The sequence below is a fragment of the Muntiacus reevesi genome, chromosome 12 (assembly GCF_963930625.1).
Source record: "Muntiacus reevesi chromosome 12, mMunRee1.1, whole genome shotgun sequence".
NCBI lineage: Eukaryota > Metazoa > Chordata > Mammalia > Artiodactyla > Cervidae > Muntiacus > Muntiacus reevesi.
Window position 1 is genome coordinate 58,791,219 of NC_089260.1, and position 19,466 is coordinate 58,810,684.

At 42.8% G+C, this 19,466-nt stretch overlaps 1 protein-coding gene across 1 annotated transcript; it reads right to left on the bottom strand.

Moving 5' to 3' along the window:
• Positions 1-276: 276 nt before the first annotated feature.
• On the bottom strand, positions 277-18,741 carry UBE2V2 (ubiquitin conjugating enzyme E2 V2). The gene is made up of 4 exons (XM_065902520.1): positions 18,495-18,741; positions 5,743-5,891; positions 2,369-2,494; positions 277-1,158 (listed from the first exon to the last, which is right to left on the bottom strand). Exons 1-4 carry the CDS (start codon positions 18,709-18,711, stop codon positions 1,012-1,014), a joined length of 639 nt encoding a protein of 212 aa, XP_065758592.1. The 5' UTR covers positions 18,712-18,741; the 3' UTR covers positions 277-1,011.
• Positions 18,742-19,466: the final 725 nt, after the last annotated feature.

The following is a 19,466-nucleotide window of genomic DNA, read 5'->3' on the forward strand; positions in this document are numbered from 1 at the left end:
AATCTAAATTTTATAATAACTGCTAGAACATCTCTTTTAATAATATTTCTAGTGAAATCAAGTTGAAAACATAAAGCTGGGATTATTCCTCCTAACAAGAAATTAAAGCCTATTAGGAAATCTGTACTCTGAAATACTCTACAAATTCCAATTTGCAAGAAGTATACCATATGGGATAATGAGAGGTGTGTATAGATGAACAGCTACAAGAATTCCAATTTTTGCAATCTCAGCAAGTTACTGTACACACACATCAATATAACAGAAATGGCACCGTTTCTGAAGACACATTCCACATTTTATTTACAATTTAAGACTAATTTTAATCTCCAAATCACATATCCATACACCTAATTCCTTTTTGATTTCATTTAAACGTAAATGCATGGTCTGTCCAACAAAGACTGTAAACAAATATTTACCACATCTGTTACACGGAACACACAGGAACAGCTTGTAACAGAAATTCATCCACCTCCCCCACAACATTTTTTATTATAAATACAGGTATCAAAACAATCCTGAACATATTTTTGATACTACTAGTAGTCAGCACCCATACCGCTTCAAAAATGAACACACTTTGTGACAATATTCATTGTACCTGCTACTTTAGACAATTTCAACTGAAGCTCTTTCTCTAAGCAAGATGATGGAGCACGCCACTCGAGTTTCCTTCTTGGCTTTCCCGTCAGAAACACACCTGCCTGCACAGCCAGCCAACACTTCTTGCCGCGCTCTCACCTGCAAACCTGAGTTCCAGTGAGGACTCCAGGTGCGTGCTTAAGTGGTGGTGCCTTAACAAGAAAAGACTGCTGAATTTTCCTCCTGTTACCTGAAAACATAATGGGTGTACATATATTAAATATATTCTTACAAATGTCCAGGTCATGTTTACCAGCTGGAATTATCTTACTTTAATGTGTGGGTATTTTGCATTGTGATATTTAATCAAGACATTAACATGAGTAGAAGGTTGCTGATTTAAGACAAGTTTGAGATCCACTAAAATTAATTGTTGTATGTTTGTCCTTCTGGTGGCTGTGGAAGCTTCATATTTTCTTTGGACATCATTAGACGTCTTAGCTCTTGAAGTACAACTTTAATGCTATATGAATTTTGCCATTTTGCTAACACTGGTATGCTTCGTGCATCCACCTGAAAGGAGGGGAAAAAGTACAATTAACTACGAAGTGTAAAGTACTTGGGCACCAATTTACTAGATGTACTTTAATAAGAAGGGCTTTAAAAATCCCTTCGGTGCCCAACAGTCAGGCACTATTTTTACAAAAGCAAACATTATAAAACCACAGGTCCGCACAGTACTTAGGGCCACAGTCCAAGGTCTGGGGAGTTACTCACACCAGGGAATCAGCAGACAGCAGTAACCCTGACTTCTGCTTTCAGACCCCACTCCAGCGTGCTCTTTGCACTGTGCTGAACTCGTCTTCCACTGGGGGAGACGGACAGGCTGGGGCTACAGCCCTTCAAAGCCTCAGCCACAGGTACCTGCCGTCACCTGGCCTATCCGGCAGCTCCCTGGAAACTCACCCACTGAGGACCACCTATTCCCTGACCACCCCCTCTCCACCCTGGTACCTGTCAAAAATAACCAGTGTCCAATGTGTAACACCAGAGACACAGGCTACTATGTAGAAAATACACAGGCACCACCGATGTGTTGTATAGCACAGGGAAAGATAACCATAATTCTGCGGTAACTTTAAATGGAGTATAATTTATAAAACTACTGAATCACTATATTATACATTTGAAACAAATGTAATATTGTAAATCAACTATACTTCAATAAAAAATACAATTTTTTTTTAAATTAAAGAAAAAACTGTTTTAATAGTTCTACTGCCTGAAGCGGCAGCAAGACGGCAAGCAGGAAGGGGACCAAAGACCCCACAGGAAACGCTGGGAGAGGAGATGTCCAGTGAGTCTACAAAGTCCCACACACACCTGAGAGTCCAGGAGACACACACTTGTGCAAGGCTGCACACAGGCTTCAAAGCCTGAGAAAGCCATAACCACTTACCTATGGCTGACCCTGATCAACACACAGACATTTTGATTATGCACCATAACCAAGTAGAATTTATCCAGGAAGTGCAAGGTTGGCTCAACAAACAAAAATCAATATAACACACCATATTAGCAGAACCAAAGCAAAACCCATGACTATCTCCACAGATACAAAACAGCTTCTGACAAAATCCAACAACCTTTCATAATAAAAATACTCAACTAACTAGGGTTATCAACCCAATAAACAGCTTCCATTTGCTTTTCTGCTGTTTTAATGTTCTCCTGACTATAAACTTATAGGTTGTGTAAAAATAAAATAACTACTTTAACTTACCATTCCACTGGAATTATTTATTCCATTCATATTAATTTTGGTTACAAATCTAACTGATGGAGGAGCTTCTGGGTATTTAGGTCCACATTCTACTTTCAGGCTATATATTCTGTTTTCATAATTTGTCTGGAAGGCAGAAATAATAACAACAATATTCAAGCGCTAATAAACTGGAAAAGCACAAGATAAATGTACTTAATATTGCCATGTGTGTGATCAAGAATTTATTTTTCAACAAATTTATTTGATCTATATGGCTAACTAAAATGCAGTTAGTATACAATTAAAACAAGAAAAACATAAATGAAAGTAAATTTAATACCTGTTGATTCTTGTATGAATCTGGAAAAAAAGAAGTTGACCATCTATGAATCTGTCACCCCAATGGATCCACAGCTTTCTCTCTCACAGAAAGAGATCCCCCCAGTGGGTGTGGATCTCGAGTGTTAATAACCATGGTTTAAAATGTATACAACAATCTTGTACATGTATTAATCAATGTTTCAGTATTTTAAAAAACTAAACAGCTATATAAAACTCATCTAAGTTTAACAGCAAGTGTATAATAACAGTATGCCCAGGACCTGGAGAGGCTTAAAAAGAACTAAAAAGGTCAAGGATACACCTGTCTGTTGCTCTCCACTCACATACATACCAGCCTCTCTAGAACTTGCAGTAAAAGTATAATAATTAGATAACCAAAAAGGACCCCACTGTACAGCACAGGGAACTATACTCAGTATTTTGTGATAATCTTTAAGGGAAAATAATCTGAAATAAAAATAGACACATAGGTAGATAAAACTGATTCACTCTGCCGTACACCGGAAACTAAGACAACATTGTAAATCAACTACAAGAAAACGAAAACCAAAAAAAGCCCCTGAAAAATCTTACTCTTAAAAATACTCAAAGAACATGGAAACAATCAGAATTCTCATACTTTGCTAGGAATAGGGAATGGTATAAATATTGTGGAAAAAATATGGCATTTTTTCCTACGCATTTCACTACACATTCAACTCCCCTCCCCTAACTCCCGTACTATGCAGCAACTCCATCCCTAGGCATTTCTGATCCAAGAGAAATGGAAACAAACCTACGTTCACAAGATGACCTGTAATCACAGCAGCTTTATTTGCAGCAACCAGAGAAAACCACAATCGGGGAAGTGACAAACACTGTGGCGTATCCCCACCATAATAAAAAGAAACAAACCACCACGCAGCGCGTGGATGAAACAACGTGGGTGAACCTGAGGAGCTGCGCCCAGTCAGAAGGAGCAGGCCTCTGGGTACACACACCACATGATTCCAATCACACCAAGTTCTACGGTGTAGGAAGCAGTGACTGGGTCAGGTCCGGGGTCGAGGGGGCTGAAGCCTGGCTGGAGGACAGGATCCACTCAGGCTGCGCCCTCCTGCACCACGAGAAGGGGAAGGGGCTCCACGTGGACCACCACAGAAAGCAGCAGGAGGCACACCTGTCTCTGGAACGCTGCCAGCTGGCCCACCCCCATGTTACCCGACAACAGCCAGGCCCCCAGTGGGCACAGCTGGACACAGAGGCGTCCTGTGGTGCAGTGACACCAGGGAACAGCTAGTGCGCGGGTCCTGCGGATGGCCCGAACTGGGAGAGGGATCTGCAAACTAGGTTATGGGGCTGAGGGTCTTACTTTACACAAACTCCAACACTCTTCAAGTTCCCTCAGAGGAACAAATGGGAGAAAAACCACATCTAAGTAATTTCAGGACTTCCTGGTGGCTCAGTGGTTAAACAATCTCCCTGCCAATGCAGAAGACGTGGGTTCAAGCCCTGATACGGGAAGATTCCCACATGCCACGGAGCAATTAAGTCCACGTGCCGCAACTCTGGAGCCTACGTGCTGCAACCACGGAGCCCTAGAGCCGTGCTCCACAACAAGAGAAGTCACCGCAAGGAGAAGCCCAAGCACCACAGTGAGAAAGTGGCCGCCACTCTCCACAGCAAGAAAAGCCGAGGCAGCTGTGAAGATCCAGCACAGCCAAAAACAAATAATTAAACAAGAAAAAACTCTAGGTAATCCTGAAAGCATACTCCACTCAGTTCAGACTGTCCAATCTAAGTTATTCATTAGTAAAAATGCTCAAAAGTTATAAGCACTTACTTTTACCAAACAGACCATGGTGATACTGTTCACAAGTAATGAAAAATCAAGGTTTTCATTACAAATACTGAGTTATAAAACAACAAGAATTTTAAACACCAGCATTTTATTTCCTTCCTTACATGTCTAATGGAAAAATCAGAGCAGTGGAGGAAGAGGGAACTTGTTAGTTTAGGAGAGTGCACGAATTCTACAAAGGAATCCCGGAAAATGGTAAACAAACATTTGTCTGAAGTTATCAATGCTAATTACCTGACCATTTTTGTTTTATAAAAGTCAAAAAATCTAAATTCTACCCAACAGCAAAACAGTTGAAATAGCCCCATTACAGGTAGCAAACAATACACAAAACCAAAGACTAAAAAGAAACTTCAAATTTGTGTTCTTTCTAACAAAGTCAAAGGTCATACAAAATGTATTTAAAAGACTTGCTGCAGGACATACAGCAAATGGGGCCTTTGAGTGAGGAATGCAAGGTACAAACAAAGTTCCCAATCTAAAAAAAATTTTGAGTTAAAATAAAAAGTCATGAACTTGAGAAAGACCTAAAAATAAAACAATAGGTCTGTGGCCAACAACACTAGGAAACATGCAAGAATCAGCCTTTCCGACATATTTTACAGGTGAAGACGTCGAAGCCAGAACACTTCCAAGGCCAATCAACTGTCACTGGCCAACAGCAATGTGCACTCAACACAAACCAGTTTAGGAACCCCGTTGATACACACGGCTGGTTAGCAGCATGTTACATCACAGCACACTGTTGGCTCGTCCCAAATACCCCTCCACTCCATGCCTCACTTTTTCTCCTCTCTATCTGGAATGCTCTCCATCCCCATCATCACCTTCTGAAATCCTACCAGCCAGTCCTTTAGGCACTCCAAAGGCAACTTCCTCCACTGTCCAGCCTTCCTCAATTATTCAGCTAGAAGAGACACATTCTACAGTCCCACAGTGAACTCGCTCTGCCACATTCAGTTTGTCGTCTGCCTTCATGCCTTCTCCCCTATTGAACTGCAAACACTTTGAGAGCAATGATCAGACCAGTCTTCCCCCCAACTCCTCCAGAAAATCCAGCATCAACAAATGTACAAGAAATAAATAAAAAGTGAGGAACTGTTTCAATTAAAGTTACATTAACTATTTACTTTAATATCAATAACATAAAATAAAATGCATACTCTAAAGTTACAATAAATATCCATAGGAAATAAACGTATGCACTGACCCGTGGTGGCCCAATGATCATGCCTGTCCACCTTGTGAGTGTCATGTCTTCGTCATCTTCCAGGCCCCAGCTGACCGTACCGTCGCCCACTCCTTTCTGTCCTTCTTCAAGTTCTTCCAACAAACGAAAATTACGAGGAACTTTAACACCTATACAAAAGGAAGCCAATGTAAGTAGCTCATAATTATAAGGGCTACACACAATCAAATTCAGCTTTTCCCAAATTAGGTGTTAAAAATTATTTACCAAAAAGACAAAATTCTCTTTAAAAAGTGTTCTGTCCCAGGAAATGCTGAATCTAATAATAATAACTCTTCAAAATGAAAAAGCTAAAGACAGCATGGTTCCAAACATAAGAGCAGCACAGAACATGTATATAAACACCTAACCAATCAGTTTTACAGTGACATAAATCAATCATAAGGGAATCATAACAAGTGATTATTTTTCCATAATTGAGATTTCTGCCAAGAACAATGCATCAGGTAAACAGGCATGACCAGAAAGTCCATAAAAGTGTCACTGTATTAGCACATACTCTCTAGTGATCTGTAAAAAAGAGAATTACATTCCATTTGTAAAAATGCACTAAGAGGCACTACTTTCTAGAACGCTGACCCCACCCTTGGTTCTCACCCAATCTGCTGGCTGCCTAATAACCACGATGCCCTGCCTACCCTGTGAGCAGATCCGAAGCTGGAGAGCCAGCCTCCTGGTGGGTAATTTCCTATGACACATCTGTCCCATCCTGGCCCAACCCAGCAACACTTCCACAGCCCTTCTCACACCCCACTTCTGAACCCTTTAGACCTCATCACTCTATTTCTCAAATCTTCCCCTCTGCCTAGAATCCCAGCCTTTCACAGTCCCCACCCCCTCATTTCCACTGAACCTAGTTTTGCCACCATCACCATCCTGACCTCCAACCCCTGGAACCAGAAGGGCTGGTGATACAGCATGTGACTTTTATCACAGCCTCTCTCAGGATCACTGGCCTGGCCTCTCCAGAGGATGGACCCTGCGGTCTCGCGAGCTCTCAAAAGCACCCAGCCTGAAACACTCCCCAGCCCCACTGCACAAGTTCTGAGAACAACCCAGACCCCTCCGCTGGCTCTGAGCACTGCCTCCCTCCCTCCTTTCCCACTCTCAAAAGCGAGCACACACACAGTTACGAAGCAGGAAAAAACAGCGACATCTCTTTAAAGGCAACTGTCAGTCTGCATAACTTATCTCTCCTGCTGAAACTAAAACATCTCTTTCAGGGCTTCCCTGGTGGCTCAGTGGTGAAGAATCCGCCTGCCAATGCAAGAGACATGGGTTTGATCCCTGGTTCAGGAGGACCCCACATGCTGCAGAGCAACTAAAACATCTCTTTCAGTTACTAATTCATAGTAGTCCTTCTAGACAAATAATGAAAAGCCAGTAAGTACTGTAACTTAGAAACAGTAGCCACTTTATGTACTGTGCTTCAGAAAAAGTGCTTTAAAATTTTGGGCCACAGAAACATGAATATGTCATAAACCACAAAACAAGAGTAAGCATTATTACAACCATAACAACTATTAATTACCATTTGCTTAGTGTACCCTCTGCACTAAATTTGACCCCATTTGACCACTCATTTTACAGCTACGGAAACTACAGTTGGAAGCAGTTACGGGACCTACTCAAGGTCACACAGTTTTAAGTGGCAGCTGCTGTTGTTGTACTAAGTCATGTCAGACCCAATATTAAAGCCCAGTTTCCAAACCAAAGTCCCTCTTAAGCTCAGTACTCCAGGCAGCACCATGGGCACAGACCAGGCCTCCGACCGCCCCCAGCCAGTTCCCAGTGCTGCTGCCTCTCTGGCAGGGCCCCTGCAGTTTCCTCATCTATAGAAGTGAGACCACCACGGTTTCTACTTCACAGATACAGAATCACTGTACGGTGATCGATCTCAAACAGGATAAATGATGACTCTCATCATTTTAGTGTTCACATTAAGAAAAATTACAAAAAGCTTCCATTCACCTTGACCTACGTTTTGTGAGAATTCAAGCTCTCTGCAGTCCTGAAGACTGACCCAGAAGGGGTCCCTGAGCTGAGAGTTTCTATGCACATACACCGTGCACGTACCCTGGAACAACAGCTACTGTCAGAATCTCCACCATCTTGTTGCTCCTGAGCTGCTTTTTAAAAGAATATTAAAGGAGTCTGATCACCCTCACCATCTATGAAATCATTCCCCAAGAAAAATTCTAAATTTGTGTGTAATTTCCTTTCCTCCTTTTCAAAAACAATTCAGTCAGGAGAGCTTTATAAGCATCCAAAACTACAAAGTAAAAAATATAAAAATAATGTTTCTTTTTATGTAAGTGCCATAAAAGCAATAAACCTAGTGACTGCTAAACTTCTCACCATTTCTCAAAGCAGCATTCTGGGAAAAGAGTTCTAAGATTACCGGCAATACTAACATTTAAAGGGTTACAGCAGCTAAGGTTGCTCTATTTTTTTTTTAAGTATAAGATTCAAACAAATATCAGAAAGCTCTATTTTCAAACTGAGGCCTGGAGTACTCTGGCTTCACGTCACCCCCACGAATGTCTGGAAAGAGCACACACCACAAGGTGGCGCTGTGGGGCTATGACTGCTGCAGCGTGTGCCTAAGCTGCCCTCGATCGATGGCCATCTCTGAGCCTTTTCCTGTTAGTTCCACTTGCCTTTATTCTGTGTGTCTATGCGTGCGCGGTGGTGTTACTGTTGTTATTTAACAATTTTAAATATTTTAAGCCCTTAGTCTGAGATTTTCATTAAAGGAAAAAACAAAAAGGCCCATATACATGATATGAGTTCCAAAGGCCAACCTCTTAGCCACGACTCTCACTGCCTGGGAAAACAAGAATTAAACCCTAAAGACCATCTGCCAGACTGAAAAATGTTAAGTCTGGCAACACCTGGTTTGACAAAGATATGGAGATGAAGGCTCTTCCACTGCTGAAGCTGGAATAAACTGGCACAACTACTTCGGGAGGAAACTGGCAACATTTATAGAGATGCTGGCCCCAGGCTACAGAAAGGCAGGAACACTCACGTACTGTGATTTCTAACCGTGACAATTTAGAAACAACCCAGACATAACATGGTAATACCCATGACACAATGCTACTGCAATTAAAATGAAAGAATCAGAGCTACAAGCATCAATTAATGCTAAAATTTTAAAACACATTGTTTAATGAGTGCACAATTTCAGTTTTATGGCTGCACAACAAAGTGAGTATGTAATATTGTTGAACGGTACAGAGGCAGTTAAGACAGTACACTGCATAGTAAATACACTTTACCATAATCGCAAAGAGAAATAAACAAAAAAGCTATCCATCAACAGACTTTTCTACTGTTCTGAGTATGTACATATCTAGCAAGAGTACAAAAATACTTGTGGAACAGACTCCAAAATCAGAATACTGATCACCTCTGGGCAAAGAAGTGGCCTAGTACTTGGAAGGGTGCAGGTAACGTCTTGTTTCTTCAAAAAACAAAAACAACCTGAAGCAAGAAAAATTTATTACCCTTTGGGAGAGCTGGGGGTGGGTACACATGTATTCATGCATTTTCTTGTGTCTTAAATCTGTTGTCTAAACAGAAAAGGAGAAACAGTATCCAAAAAGGAGAGAGGGAATTGCAGGAAATGTTTCGGGACAGCAGTTGAGGATAAATGAGCAAAGAGGGACAGGTGTGCTTGCAAATTCAGACTTAACCTGTGGTTACAAGGACCCAGGGAGGGGCTGAAGCCCAGACTTTAAGGACAGGGAGGAGAGGGGGTTGGGGGGACAGTATCAGCTGTGATGAAAGAGGAATCAGGGAAAAAACAACACATGCGTCCACTAAGGAAAGTGTGGCACATTTTATTGTAATTCTGTGATTTGTAATCTGACAACCAAAACTAAACATCAAGTACCAGCTAGAGACCAATGGGATCTCACACTGACGGCCCTGCCCTCACGGCGCGCACAGCATGTGAAGGCAGCAGGACACGGAAAACAAGGTGCAGGAGAAGCACCGAGACAACCAAGGCCAATGGGAAGGTTCTGTAAAGCGGTGGTTCTGCTCTACCACAAAACCAGACAGCTGCATACTGCGATGTCAAATACGGAGCTAAAACTCAAGGGCGACGACGCCCAACCTTCTGCCAACTCCACCCCAGCTCAACGACCAATATATGTAAGCCTCCTTCAGGAGGGAGTCCACTGGATTGCGCAGAAAGGAGAATTCCTGTCCCTGGTCTCTGCCCCCCACCTCCATCCTCAGGTTCAGAATCCCTGCAGAACCACGGTATTCCCAAAGCTCCTCCCAGCTTTAGGACCCTTGAATTCCATTTGGAGGAGTTTCAGAACAAGAGAAATGACCCAAAGAAGTTTAAAAAAAAAGGGGGGGGGGGAGTAATAAATATAAGGTGCAAAAATTTTAAAAAGTGAAAGTCACTCAGTTGTGTCCGACTCTTTGCGACTCCATGGACTATATACAGTTCATGGAATTCTCCAGGCCAGAATACTGGAGTGGGTAGCCTTTCCCTTCTCCAGGGGATCTTCCCAACACAGGGACTGAACAAACCCAGGCCTCTCACACTGCAAACAGATTTTTTTTTACCAGCTGAGCCATAAGGGAAGCCCAAGAATACTGGAATGGGTAGACTATCCCTTCTCCAGTGGATCATCCCGACCCTGGAAGTGAAGCAGGGTCTCCTGCATTGCAGGAGGATTCCTTACCAACTGAGCTATCAGGGAAAAATTTAAAGCTGATTTTTAAACAACTAAAACCCTATATCAATAACCAGTCTCACTTAAGTAGTACATGGATAATATACTTCACAGATGTACAACATAAATAATTGAACAAGAAAAATATGCAGATAAAAAAATATTATTAAACTCCCATCAAAAAATAAAATTAACACCATCATAAACACAATGACAGCAAAACAGCAGAAAAACTCTATTTATCCACCTCAACACATCATTGAAAACTGAATACACCTTGCTGAAGAGGTAAACTGACAAAACATCACAAGAATTTTTAAATATTCATATGCACTGACTTAAAATCCCACTGAGTGAAATTCACCCCCAAGAACAAAGCACAAGGAGGCAGACAGCCTCCGGAGCACAGAGTCAACTGTGAGCAGTGCTTCTCCGGGCTCCAGGCTGTGCCCCTTCCGGCCTCCCCTGAATCTGGGCTGGCTTTGCCACTTGTTCTGGTAGAATGTGACACTGGTGCGGTTCTGGGACCAGCCTTGTTAGAGCTCCAATACCTTCTGTTTGGTCTCTTGGAAGCCAACTACCATCTAAGTACTGACTCCCAGACACTACTGGAACGCAAGTAAGTCCAAACAAGATGCCTAGACTGACCACACGGACAAGAAACAAGGCCCTGGGCAAAAGGCCGAGCCCGTCGTCAGGTGAAGGGAGACAACCAGGCCCAGCCAGTCAACCCCCAAATCATAAGAATAAATCCCTGTCTGAAGCCATATATCCATTTAAGATATTAAAATTTGTCTTAGACTTGATGAACTATAGTAAATAAAAATAAACCTGAAAAAACTTCAACTCAACGGTGTACCTGGGAAGCATCTGAATTTACCTTCAAACACCAGGAAGACAGACCTCTGCATTACAGGGTTTGTGAAGTACCTAAACCACGGTATGGAGGCTGCACTACATACAGCAGAGGGTAAATCACGCTACTAGTACTCTAAGTTATAGCCAAAATCACTCTGCCCCCAGCCACTCCCCAAATTCTGGAACTCTTTGTAATCCCACTTGCGATATACTAACTCAGGGAAGGAAGAAAACAAGCAGCTTCGTGTGTTTATTTAATGAATGCATCCGAACACAAAATATCCTTAGTATTGTTTCACTTCAGAAAAGTAAGCTTAAAACAAAATTTATGAGTAAAACATTATAATACACCAAGGGGGAAAGCTATTTGAGCCATTTGTCTTCTCATCATTAAATAAATCACTTACATAGAAACTGGATGGTAAGTGATGCCGAGAGTACCAGAGGCACTCAATAAACCCAGGGTGCGTTTCCGGCAGATGCTTACTGTCAACCTCTCTGTCCACACTTAAGGGCCTGTCCTGTAAGAAGTGTTGCTGATGGAGGACACAGACTCCTTTGCCTGGCATCTTGGCAGAGAAGGCAAGTGAGGACAACCACGGAAGCAGACGCATTCAAATGCAGTAGCTGTCCCAAAAGATTTGCTCGAACACACTGCTGGTATCTCCATGGGACAGACAAGCCAGTGAGAACAGAGTGACTCAATGTTCTCCAGGAGAGCTGCCAGCACTGTTTACTTCAGCGCTAAGGAGGAATGCCTCCCTCAGAAGAAACAGGGTGGAGGGCGGTCGGGCCGCCTCTGGTCCCTCGCTAGCAGGGACTTCTAAGTGGAGCGAGAGCTGGCACACTCTCCCCTGACAGAGACCACTTCCAGGAGCACAACTGCTCGCCTGGGATCCCCGGGAGCTGCAGCTAGAAACAAAGGCGAGATCCTGCCAAGCCACTGCTGGTAGGTAAACACTTCAGAAAATTAAAAACTTTTCAATAATTTAAGTATATCCTCTCAGGAACAACCACTTATATCAATACTGGTTAGTCAACCATAACTGATAATTGAGGGAGCAGGTGATACTACCATGAAAAACAAACAGTAAACCAAGCTATGCATTGTTGGTCCTTTTCAACAGCATTCCAGTCACTAGGCTGAAAAAATCTTTGCCTGATTATATACTCACAAAGAATAAACTGCTTGGAGCATGCCTGTTACCTGGCTATACTTCTCTGTTACTGTAACCTTAAACCTCACACCTAGCAAGGCAGGGTTTAGACTTCTGCCCTCTGTCAGATGGTAATCATGTACAGTAATCACAACCAGACCATCACTGAGAACTCACATATATCAACATGATGTTTTTAAAACAAAGAGTCAGACAATGAAGCACATATCAAAAGCCAGACTTCCCATCTTAATAAAGTAGAAAAAAATAAATTGGATTTTATCAAAATGTACACCTCTGGGGTTTCAAAGGACGCCATCAAGAAGGTAAAAGAAAATACAAACACATATCTAACAAACCTGTATCCAGAATATATAAAGAAATTCTTACTACTCAACAATAAAAAGACAATTAACACAATTTTTTAAACATGGGTAAACCAGAAATGAGCCGACACTTACATGAGCAATTAATCTACAACGGAGATAAGAATATACAAAGGAGCAAAGACAGTGACTTCAATAAATGGTGCTGGAGAAGTGGACAGTAATATGGCCATGAATCATACTAGATTCTTCCCTTACACCATCTACAGAAATACACTCAAAACTGATCAAAGACTTAAACCTAAGACCTGATGCCTTAAAACTCCTAGAAGACACAGACAGCACGCTTTCTGACATCAGTCTTAGCAATAATTTTCTGGATCTGTCTCTTCAGGCAAGGGGTAAAAAAAGCAAAAATAAACAAAATGAAACTACATCAACCAAGTTTCTGCACAGCAAAGGAAATTATCAATTAAACAAAAAGGAAGCCTATGGAATGGAAGAAGACATTTGCAAACGCTGGGTCTGACAAGCAGTTAATACCCAAAATACACAAAGAACTCATACAATGCAACATTAAGAACAAACAAAAAAATCCAATTTAAAAAAGCAGGGAGAGGATTTGAACAGGACCCTTTCCCAAAGATGACACACAGATGGCCAACAGGCACATGAAAAGATGATGCTCAACGTCACTAGTCGTCTGGGAAACGCAAATAAAAACCAAAATGCGGTACCATCTCACACCTGTCAGGATGACTGTCATCACAAGTGGAGAAAAGGGAACCCGTGTGCACTGCTCATAGGAATGTAAATTGGTTCCGCCACCATGTAAAACAGCATAGAGCTTCCTCAAAAAATTAAAAATAGAACTACCATACAATTTAGCAATTCTACTCCTCGGTATTTAAGGAAAGAGAACAAAAACACTATTTTAAAAAGATACACATACCCTTATGTTCATTGCAGCATGATGTACAATAGCCAAGATGTGGAAGCAACCTAAGTTCCCATCAATACAGGAATGACTGAAGAAAATGTGGCAGGCATGCACACACTCAGCCATAAAAAACAATGAAATCTTGCCATTGCAACATGGATGGACCTAGACAGTATTATGCTACGTGAAATAAGCTTCTCCAAGCAAGGCTTCAACAGTATAGTTAGAACCAAACATGGAACAACACACTGGTTCCAAATTGGGAAAGGAGTATGTTAAGGCTGTATGCTGTCACTCTGCTTATTTAACTTAAATGCAGAGTACACAATGTGAAACGCTGGGCTGGATGAAGCACAAGCTGGCATCAAGATTGCCAGGAGAAATATCAATAACCTCAGATATGCAGATGGTACCACCCTTGTGGCAGAAAGCAAAGAAGAAATAAAGAACCTCTTGATGAAAGTGAAAGAGGAGAATGAAAAGTTGGCTTAAAATTCAACATTCAGAAAACGAAGGTCATGGCATCTGGTCCCATCACTTCATGGCAAATAGATGGGGAACTAGTGGGAAACAGTGACAGACTTTATTTTCTTGGGCTCCAAAATCACTGCAAATGGTGACTGCAGCCATGAAATTAAAAGATGCTTGCTTTTTGGAAGAAAAGCTATGACCAGTCTAGAGAGCATATTAAAAAGCAGAGACATTACTTGGCCGACAAAGGTCTGTCTAGTCAAAGCTATGGCTTTTCCAGTAGTCATGTATGGATGTGAGAGGTAGACTATGAAGAAAGCTGAGCACCAAAGAATTGATGCTTTTGAACTGTGGTGTTGGGGAAAACTCTTCAGAGTCCCTTGGACTCTAAGGAGATCAAACCAGTCAATCCTAAAGGAAATCAGTCCTGAATATTCATTGGAAGGACTGATGCTGAAGCTGAAGCTCCAATCTTTGGCCACCTGATGCAAAGAACTAACTCACGGGAAAAGACCCTGATGCTAGGAAAGACTGAAGGCAAGAGGAGAAGGGGACAACAGAGGATGAGATGGTTGGATGGCTTCAGCAACACGATGGACATGAGTTTGAGCAAGCTCTAAGAACTGATGATGGATAGGGAAGCCTGGTGTGCTGCAGTCCACGGGGTCACAAAGGGTCAAACATGACTGACCAACTGAATTGACTGAAGTGAAATAAATCACACAGAAAAAGACAGATGCTGTATGATTTCATTTATATGCAGCAACCAAAAGTTCACAGAATACAGTGTGATACAGAAGCAGCATCAAAGAAGTTGAAATCAAGAAACTAGTCTGGAATCAAAACCGAGTTAAATAATCTTGGGAAACTCATTTTATATCTATATATTCACTGTTCATCTATAAAATGAACATGGCTAGAGCCTAATGATTCATAATGTACTTTCTATGAGAACTACTATTCCAATGTACGTAAGCACCTATAAAAATCCCTAAGAATTTCTCCCCTTCTCTTGTTTGAAATTTTGCTGAGTTACAACTTAAACTGAAAATAACGTCCACTTTAACACAAGTCAGTGGAGACCTTGTAAACAAGAACACACTCCCGAATCCAGTCTTGCAGTGCCATCTTACAGTATCTCAAAGATCTTATAAATATATTGGCTCTTTTCAAACAGTCAACTACTTTTAAAACAAACTTTTAGACGATGGGTTTCATTCCATTTATTCTATCAATTTTGAAGCTTTGTGTCAAAAAGCTCCCCAAATACTTGCTAAGTGGATGTCTCCACATATGGGCAATCTCTGCTCTTCATGGTTTCCATATGTGTGACTTTCATTTACCATGATTTAAACGCCAATCTCCAACAAGAGGGTTCAGACTCGTCTCCAGGGCACACACACTAGGAACAAGCGCACAGTGTACACCTGGCCGCTGTTCTCCTGTCCACAAGACCAACAAGAGAGCTCGGACTCCAGTCTCCAGGGCACACACACCATGAGTAAGGCAGAGTACACACGGCTGCCACTCTTCCATCCACAAGCCACTATGTGAGTAACAGCCGAGCAATCCCGACCGGCAGCCACATGTCACCTCTCTCAGTCTGCAGGTGATGGTGCACCACACAGCTGACTCAATTCACAGACAACAAAGCAGGTAGTAGAGTTGCCTCCTTGTGATTACATTTTTGAATCACACGTACTAAATATACTGACAAATTTCTATTCTATAGAGTCATGTTTCTTAAGTTGTGCCCTATGAAATTATCTTGATTCCCAGAGGTGACAGTCTCTTGGGAAAGGGAAACCTAGCCAGTGGAGTCTCCACCACAGTTCTACTTCCATCCATGAGAAGCACTTGACAGTCTGAGACAAGGAACCTGCAGAGAGAAGAGAAGTATGAAAGCCACTCTCAAGTCTCAAAGGAAGTGATTCCTCATTTCAGGATTATTCCAAATTCACAATTCCAGACTGAGTAAGACACCTGAATTCTGATCTGGCCTCTATTGCTAACCAATTATGTAAAAGCTTATACCTCCTTAGGCCTCAGTCTTCTCAACAACAGAACCAAGTGGTATGGCAAAGTATTTTACAGTTTAGAGGTCTCAGTCTAATTACTGCTAAGTCACTTCAGTCATGTCTGACTCTGTGTGATCCTATAAATTGTAGCCTGTCAGGCTCCTCTGTCCATGAATTCCCCAGTCAAGAATACTAGAGTGGGTTGCCATGCCTTCCTCCAGGGATTCTTCCAGACCCAGGGATCAAACCTGAGTCTCTTATGTCTCCTGCATTGACAGGCAGACTCTCTACCACTAGCGCCCCCTGGGAAGCCCCAAGTCTAATTAAAATTCTTCCCAATTTTTCTTTAGTTACAGCAAATGTAAAAGCTATGACTTAAATAATGCATGTTAAAATAAAATGCTTTAAATAAGATTTTTTTAAAATCTGCTGGGTGTTTTCTTTTTGGCCTGTCAAAGAGTTATTTTTATATTAATTTGGCTTAAAAAACACGTACAGCCATCCATCTAGTTCATCTATTTTAAATTTCAAGCTTTATCCTATTTACTTCACAAACAGGTACTGTTTCCCTCCCTTGCTATCAAGAAGCAAGCAATACAAAAGTATAACTAAGTGAAAATGTAATTTAAAAAGTTATTTACAAAACATAGTCTAAAACTGCTTCTGCACTCCTCTCTCCCCATGCTGGATGATACTGTCAATGTTACAAAACACAGAAGAGAAATAAATCTGATATTGGCCAAGGCAATTTTCAGCAGCAGTGTCAAAACAAGTTTCAGGGGTTTAAGAAAAAAAATCAATTAACTGTCTAAAAGTTATTCTTCCTAATTATGCTAAGATTTCAAAACTCATAAACATAAAATCAGTGTAAATGTAACAACTGAAATGCTGAAATATAACCTAGAAAACTCAAGCTTCAGATGTACAACAAAATATGCTAATAAGCTCTCAGTAACTTCTTTATAATTCATATTCAACTTCCAAAAATGACTTAAATGTTGTTACCAAGAAGTATCTGCCATTAATATAACCTAATCACTGGTTTTTTCAAAATATTTCCACACTCTTTCATATGTACAATGGTAGAGGGGAGAAAAACTGTTTAAAAAATGAAATCTACAAAATGAAAACTATCAAGTTAAAATACACCATTTTATTACTAATTTTTCAAGAACCTAAAGATAGGATGCACAAGTCTTAAAAAAGACATGGCCCCATTCGTGAGCACAGTCAATTTCAAATAGCAAGGACAACAGCAGAGTCTCAACACTAAAACGTCACTTTTTAATCACCTATGCTTTACCTCTTAGCTCCGACCCCAAGCGTGAAATCGTTCCGCAATGCTAAAATCGTTAAACAGCTTATCCTGACACCTACACGGAACAGAGACACAAAAGACGCAATTTTCCATTAAAAGGTAGCTAAAAAGGTACTATCTTGAAAGTACCAATCGCAACATACAATAAAATATTCCACTTAACGAAAATTCGTGCAATGATGGCAAGAAATACAAAACTACACTGTTCTCTAGTCTGGTTTCAGTAACGATCAGAAAAACGAAAGACCACACTTACTAACGTTTTAGGTAATACAATTTTCAATGTTTTTAACATTTCTAAATAGTCAAATTTCTATAACCTCAGTGTTAACATCTAATTTCAAAATCTGTGCTTACAGGAAACCAAAATTGTATTCAATAGGAGAGAGGAGTTGAAAAGCTAATCTAAGAAGTCGCTTTTTCTTCAATGAGCGTTCACCTTGCTCGTTGCTTTTACTTAGTCGGCACCGCAGTTTTCCACTCACAGGAAAAGACAGACAACACGCATTAAGTCAGGTAAGAATGGGCCCTCCGCCCACGTCAGGACGAGCCGTAGGATCCGACTGGCTCCATCCACGACCCCCACACGAGCCATCGCGCGCGGAGGTGGACAGCGGGCCGACCCAGGCTCCTCTCCTCGCTCCCGCATCACCCGCGGAACCCCGCCAGCCGGACCCTGCACCGCCTGCCGGATCCCCGGCGAGCCCGGCCCAGCCCAGCCCCCCGGCGCGCAGCCGACGCGGGGCAGGACCGCCGCCCCGACGGTCGCCAGGACCCTCCCTGCTTCGCCTGCGCTCCGCAGGAAGTCTGGCGGTCGAGGGGCCGTACTGTGACTTCCCTCACACCGCCAGGCCGGCCGCCAGCTGCAAGATGAAGCGCCGCGCGGGTCGGGGTAGAAAAGCAAGTAGCCCGGCAAGGAACCGACCTGTGGAGACCGCCATCTTCTCCTGCAGCCCGACGCACCGCTCAGACGCACGCGACGTCCGCGCCACTTCCGGGAGCGCCACTGCCCGCCCCGCGGCTTCCGGCCCCAGGCTCCCTCTCCGCGGCTTCCGCTGCGTCACCGCGGACCCTTCCCGGGGCTTCCGGCTTCCTGAGACGCAGTCGCTAACTCGGACGGAAAGGTTGAAGGCTATGATCATGGAACAGACTTGAGTCAGTCACCGTGAAAGAGCAAGAGTGTGAGGCGAAAATGCTCTGTGAGGGGCTCGTCCTCCTGGAGCTGCCGCCGGCGCTAACGTCCCAGGCGTGTATCGGAGCAGGTGCGCGAGCGCCGTGCGCTAGCGCCGCCCAGAGGGCTGTCCTCTGTCGGGGAGAGGGTGGCGTCTATGTTGAGGTACACGAAGTGTTTGTGGAAATGAATCCCTGACAGGGGCGTTGACGATTCTGCCGAAAATGATTCAAGGAGTGACAGAATGTTTAAAGAGAACTTAGAATTAAACCGCCGTATTCATATTTTCTTTTTAGATCGGAATGATTAAAGTTTCTCTGTGGTCTAGAAAGTTCTTTCCGTTTCTGAGTGATTAGGGAGCATGACTGCGTCTGGAGGGCCGAGGTGCCCACGGGGCTTGGGCGGCCGCCGGCACGGGGCGGTTCCCGGCGGTGACAGCCAGGACGACCCCCGAGGATACGACTTCCCCGGGGCGCGCCGACATCTCCCCGCCCCGCGCATCCCCGCGGCCCGAGCTCTCGCCGGAGTGGGACTAGTTCTGCGCAGGGCGGTGGTCCCTGCTGGGTGGACCTTTTCTTTCCATCCTGCGTACTCATTTACCCATGCCTTAGCACGTCCGAGGCTTGCGGAGAAGACAGGCCCTAGTCTTAGTTCTGAACGTGAAGTGTCAGCTGCTGCTTCTCCGAGTTGGTCCCAGCTACCTCCCTAATGTGAAGTGACACTGCT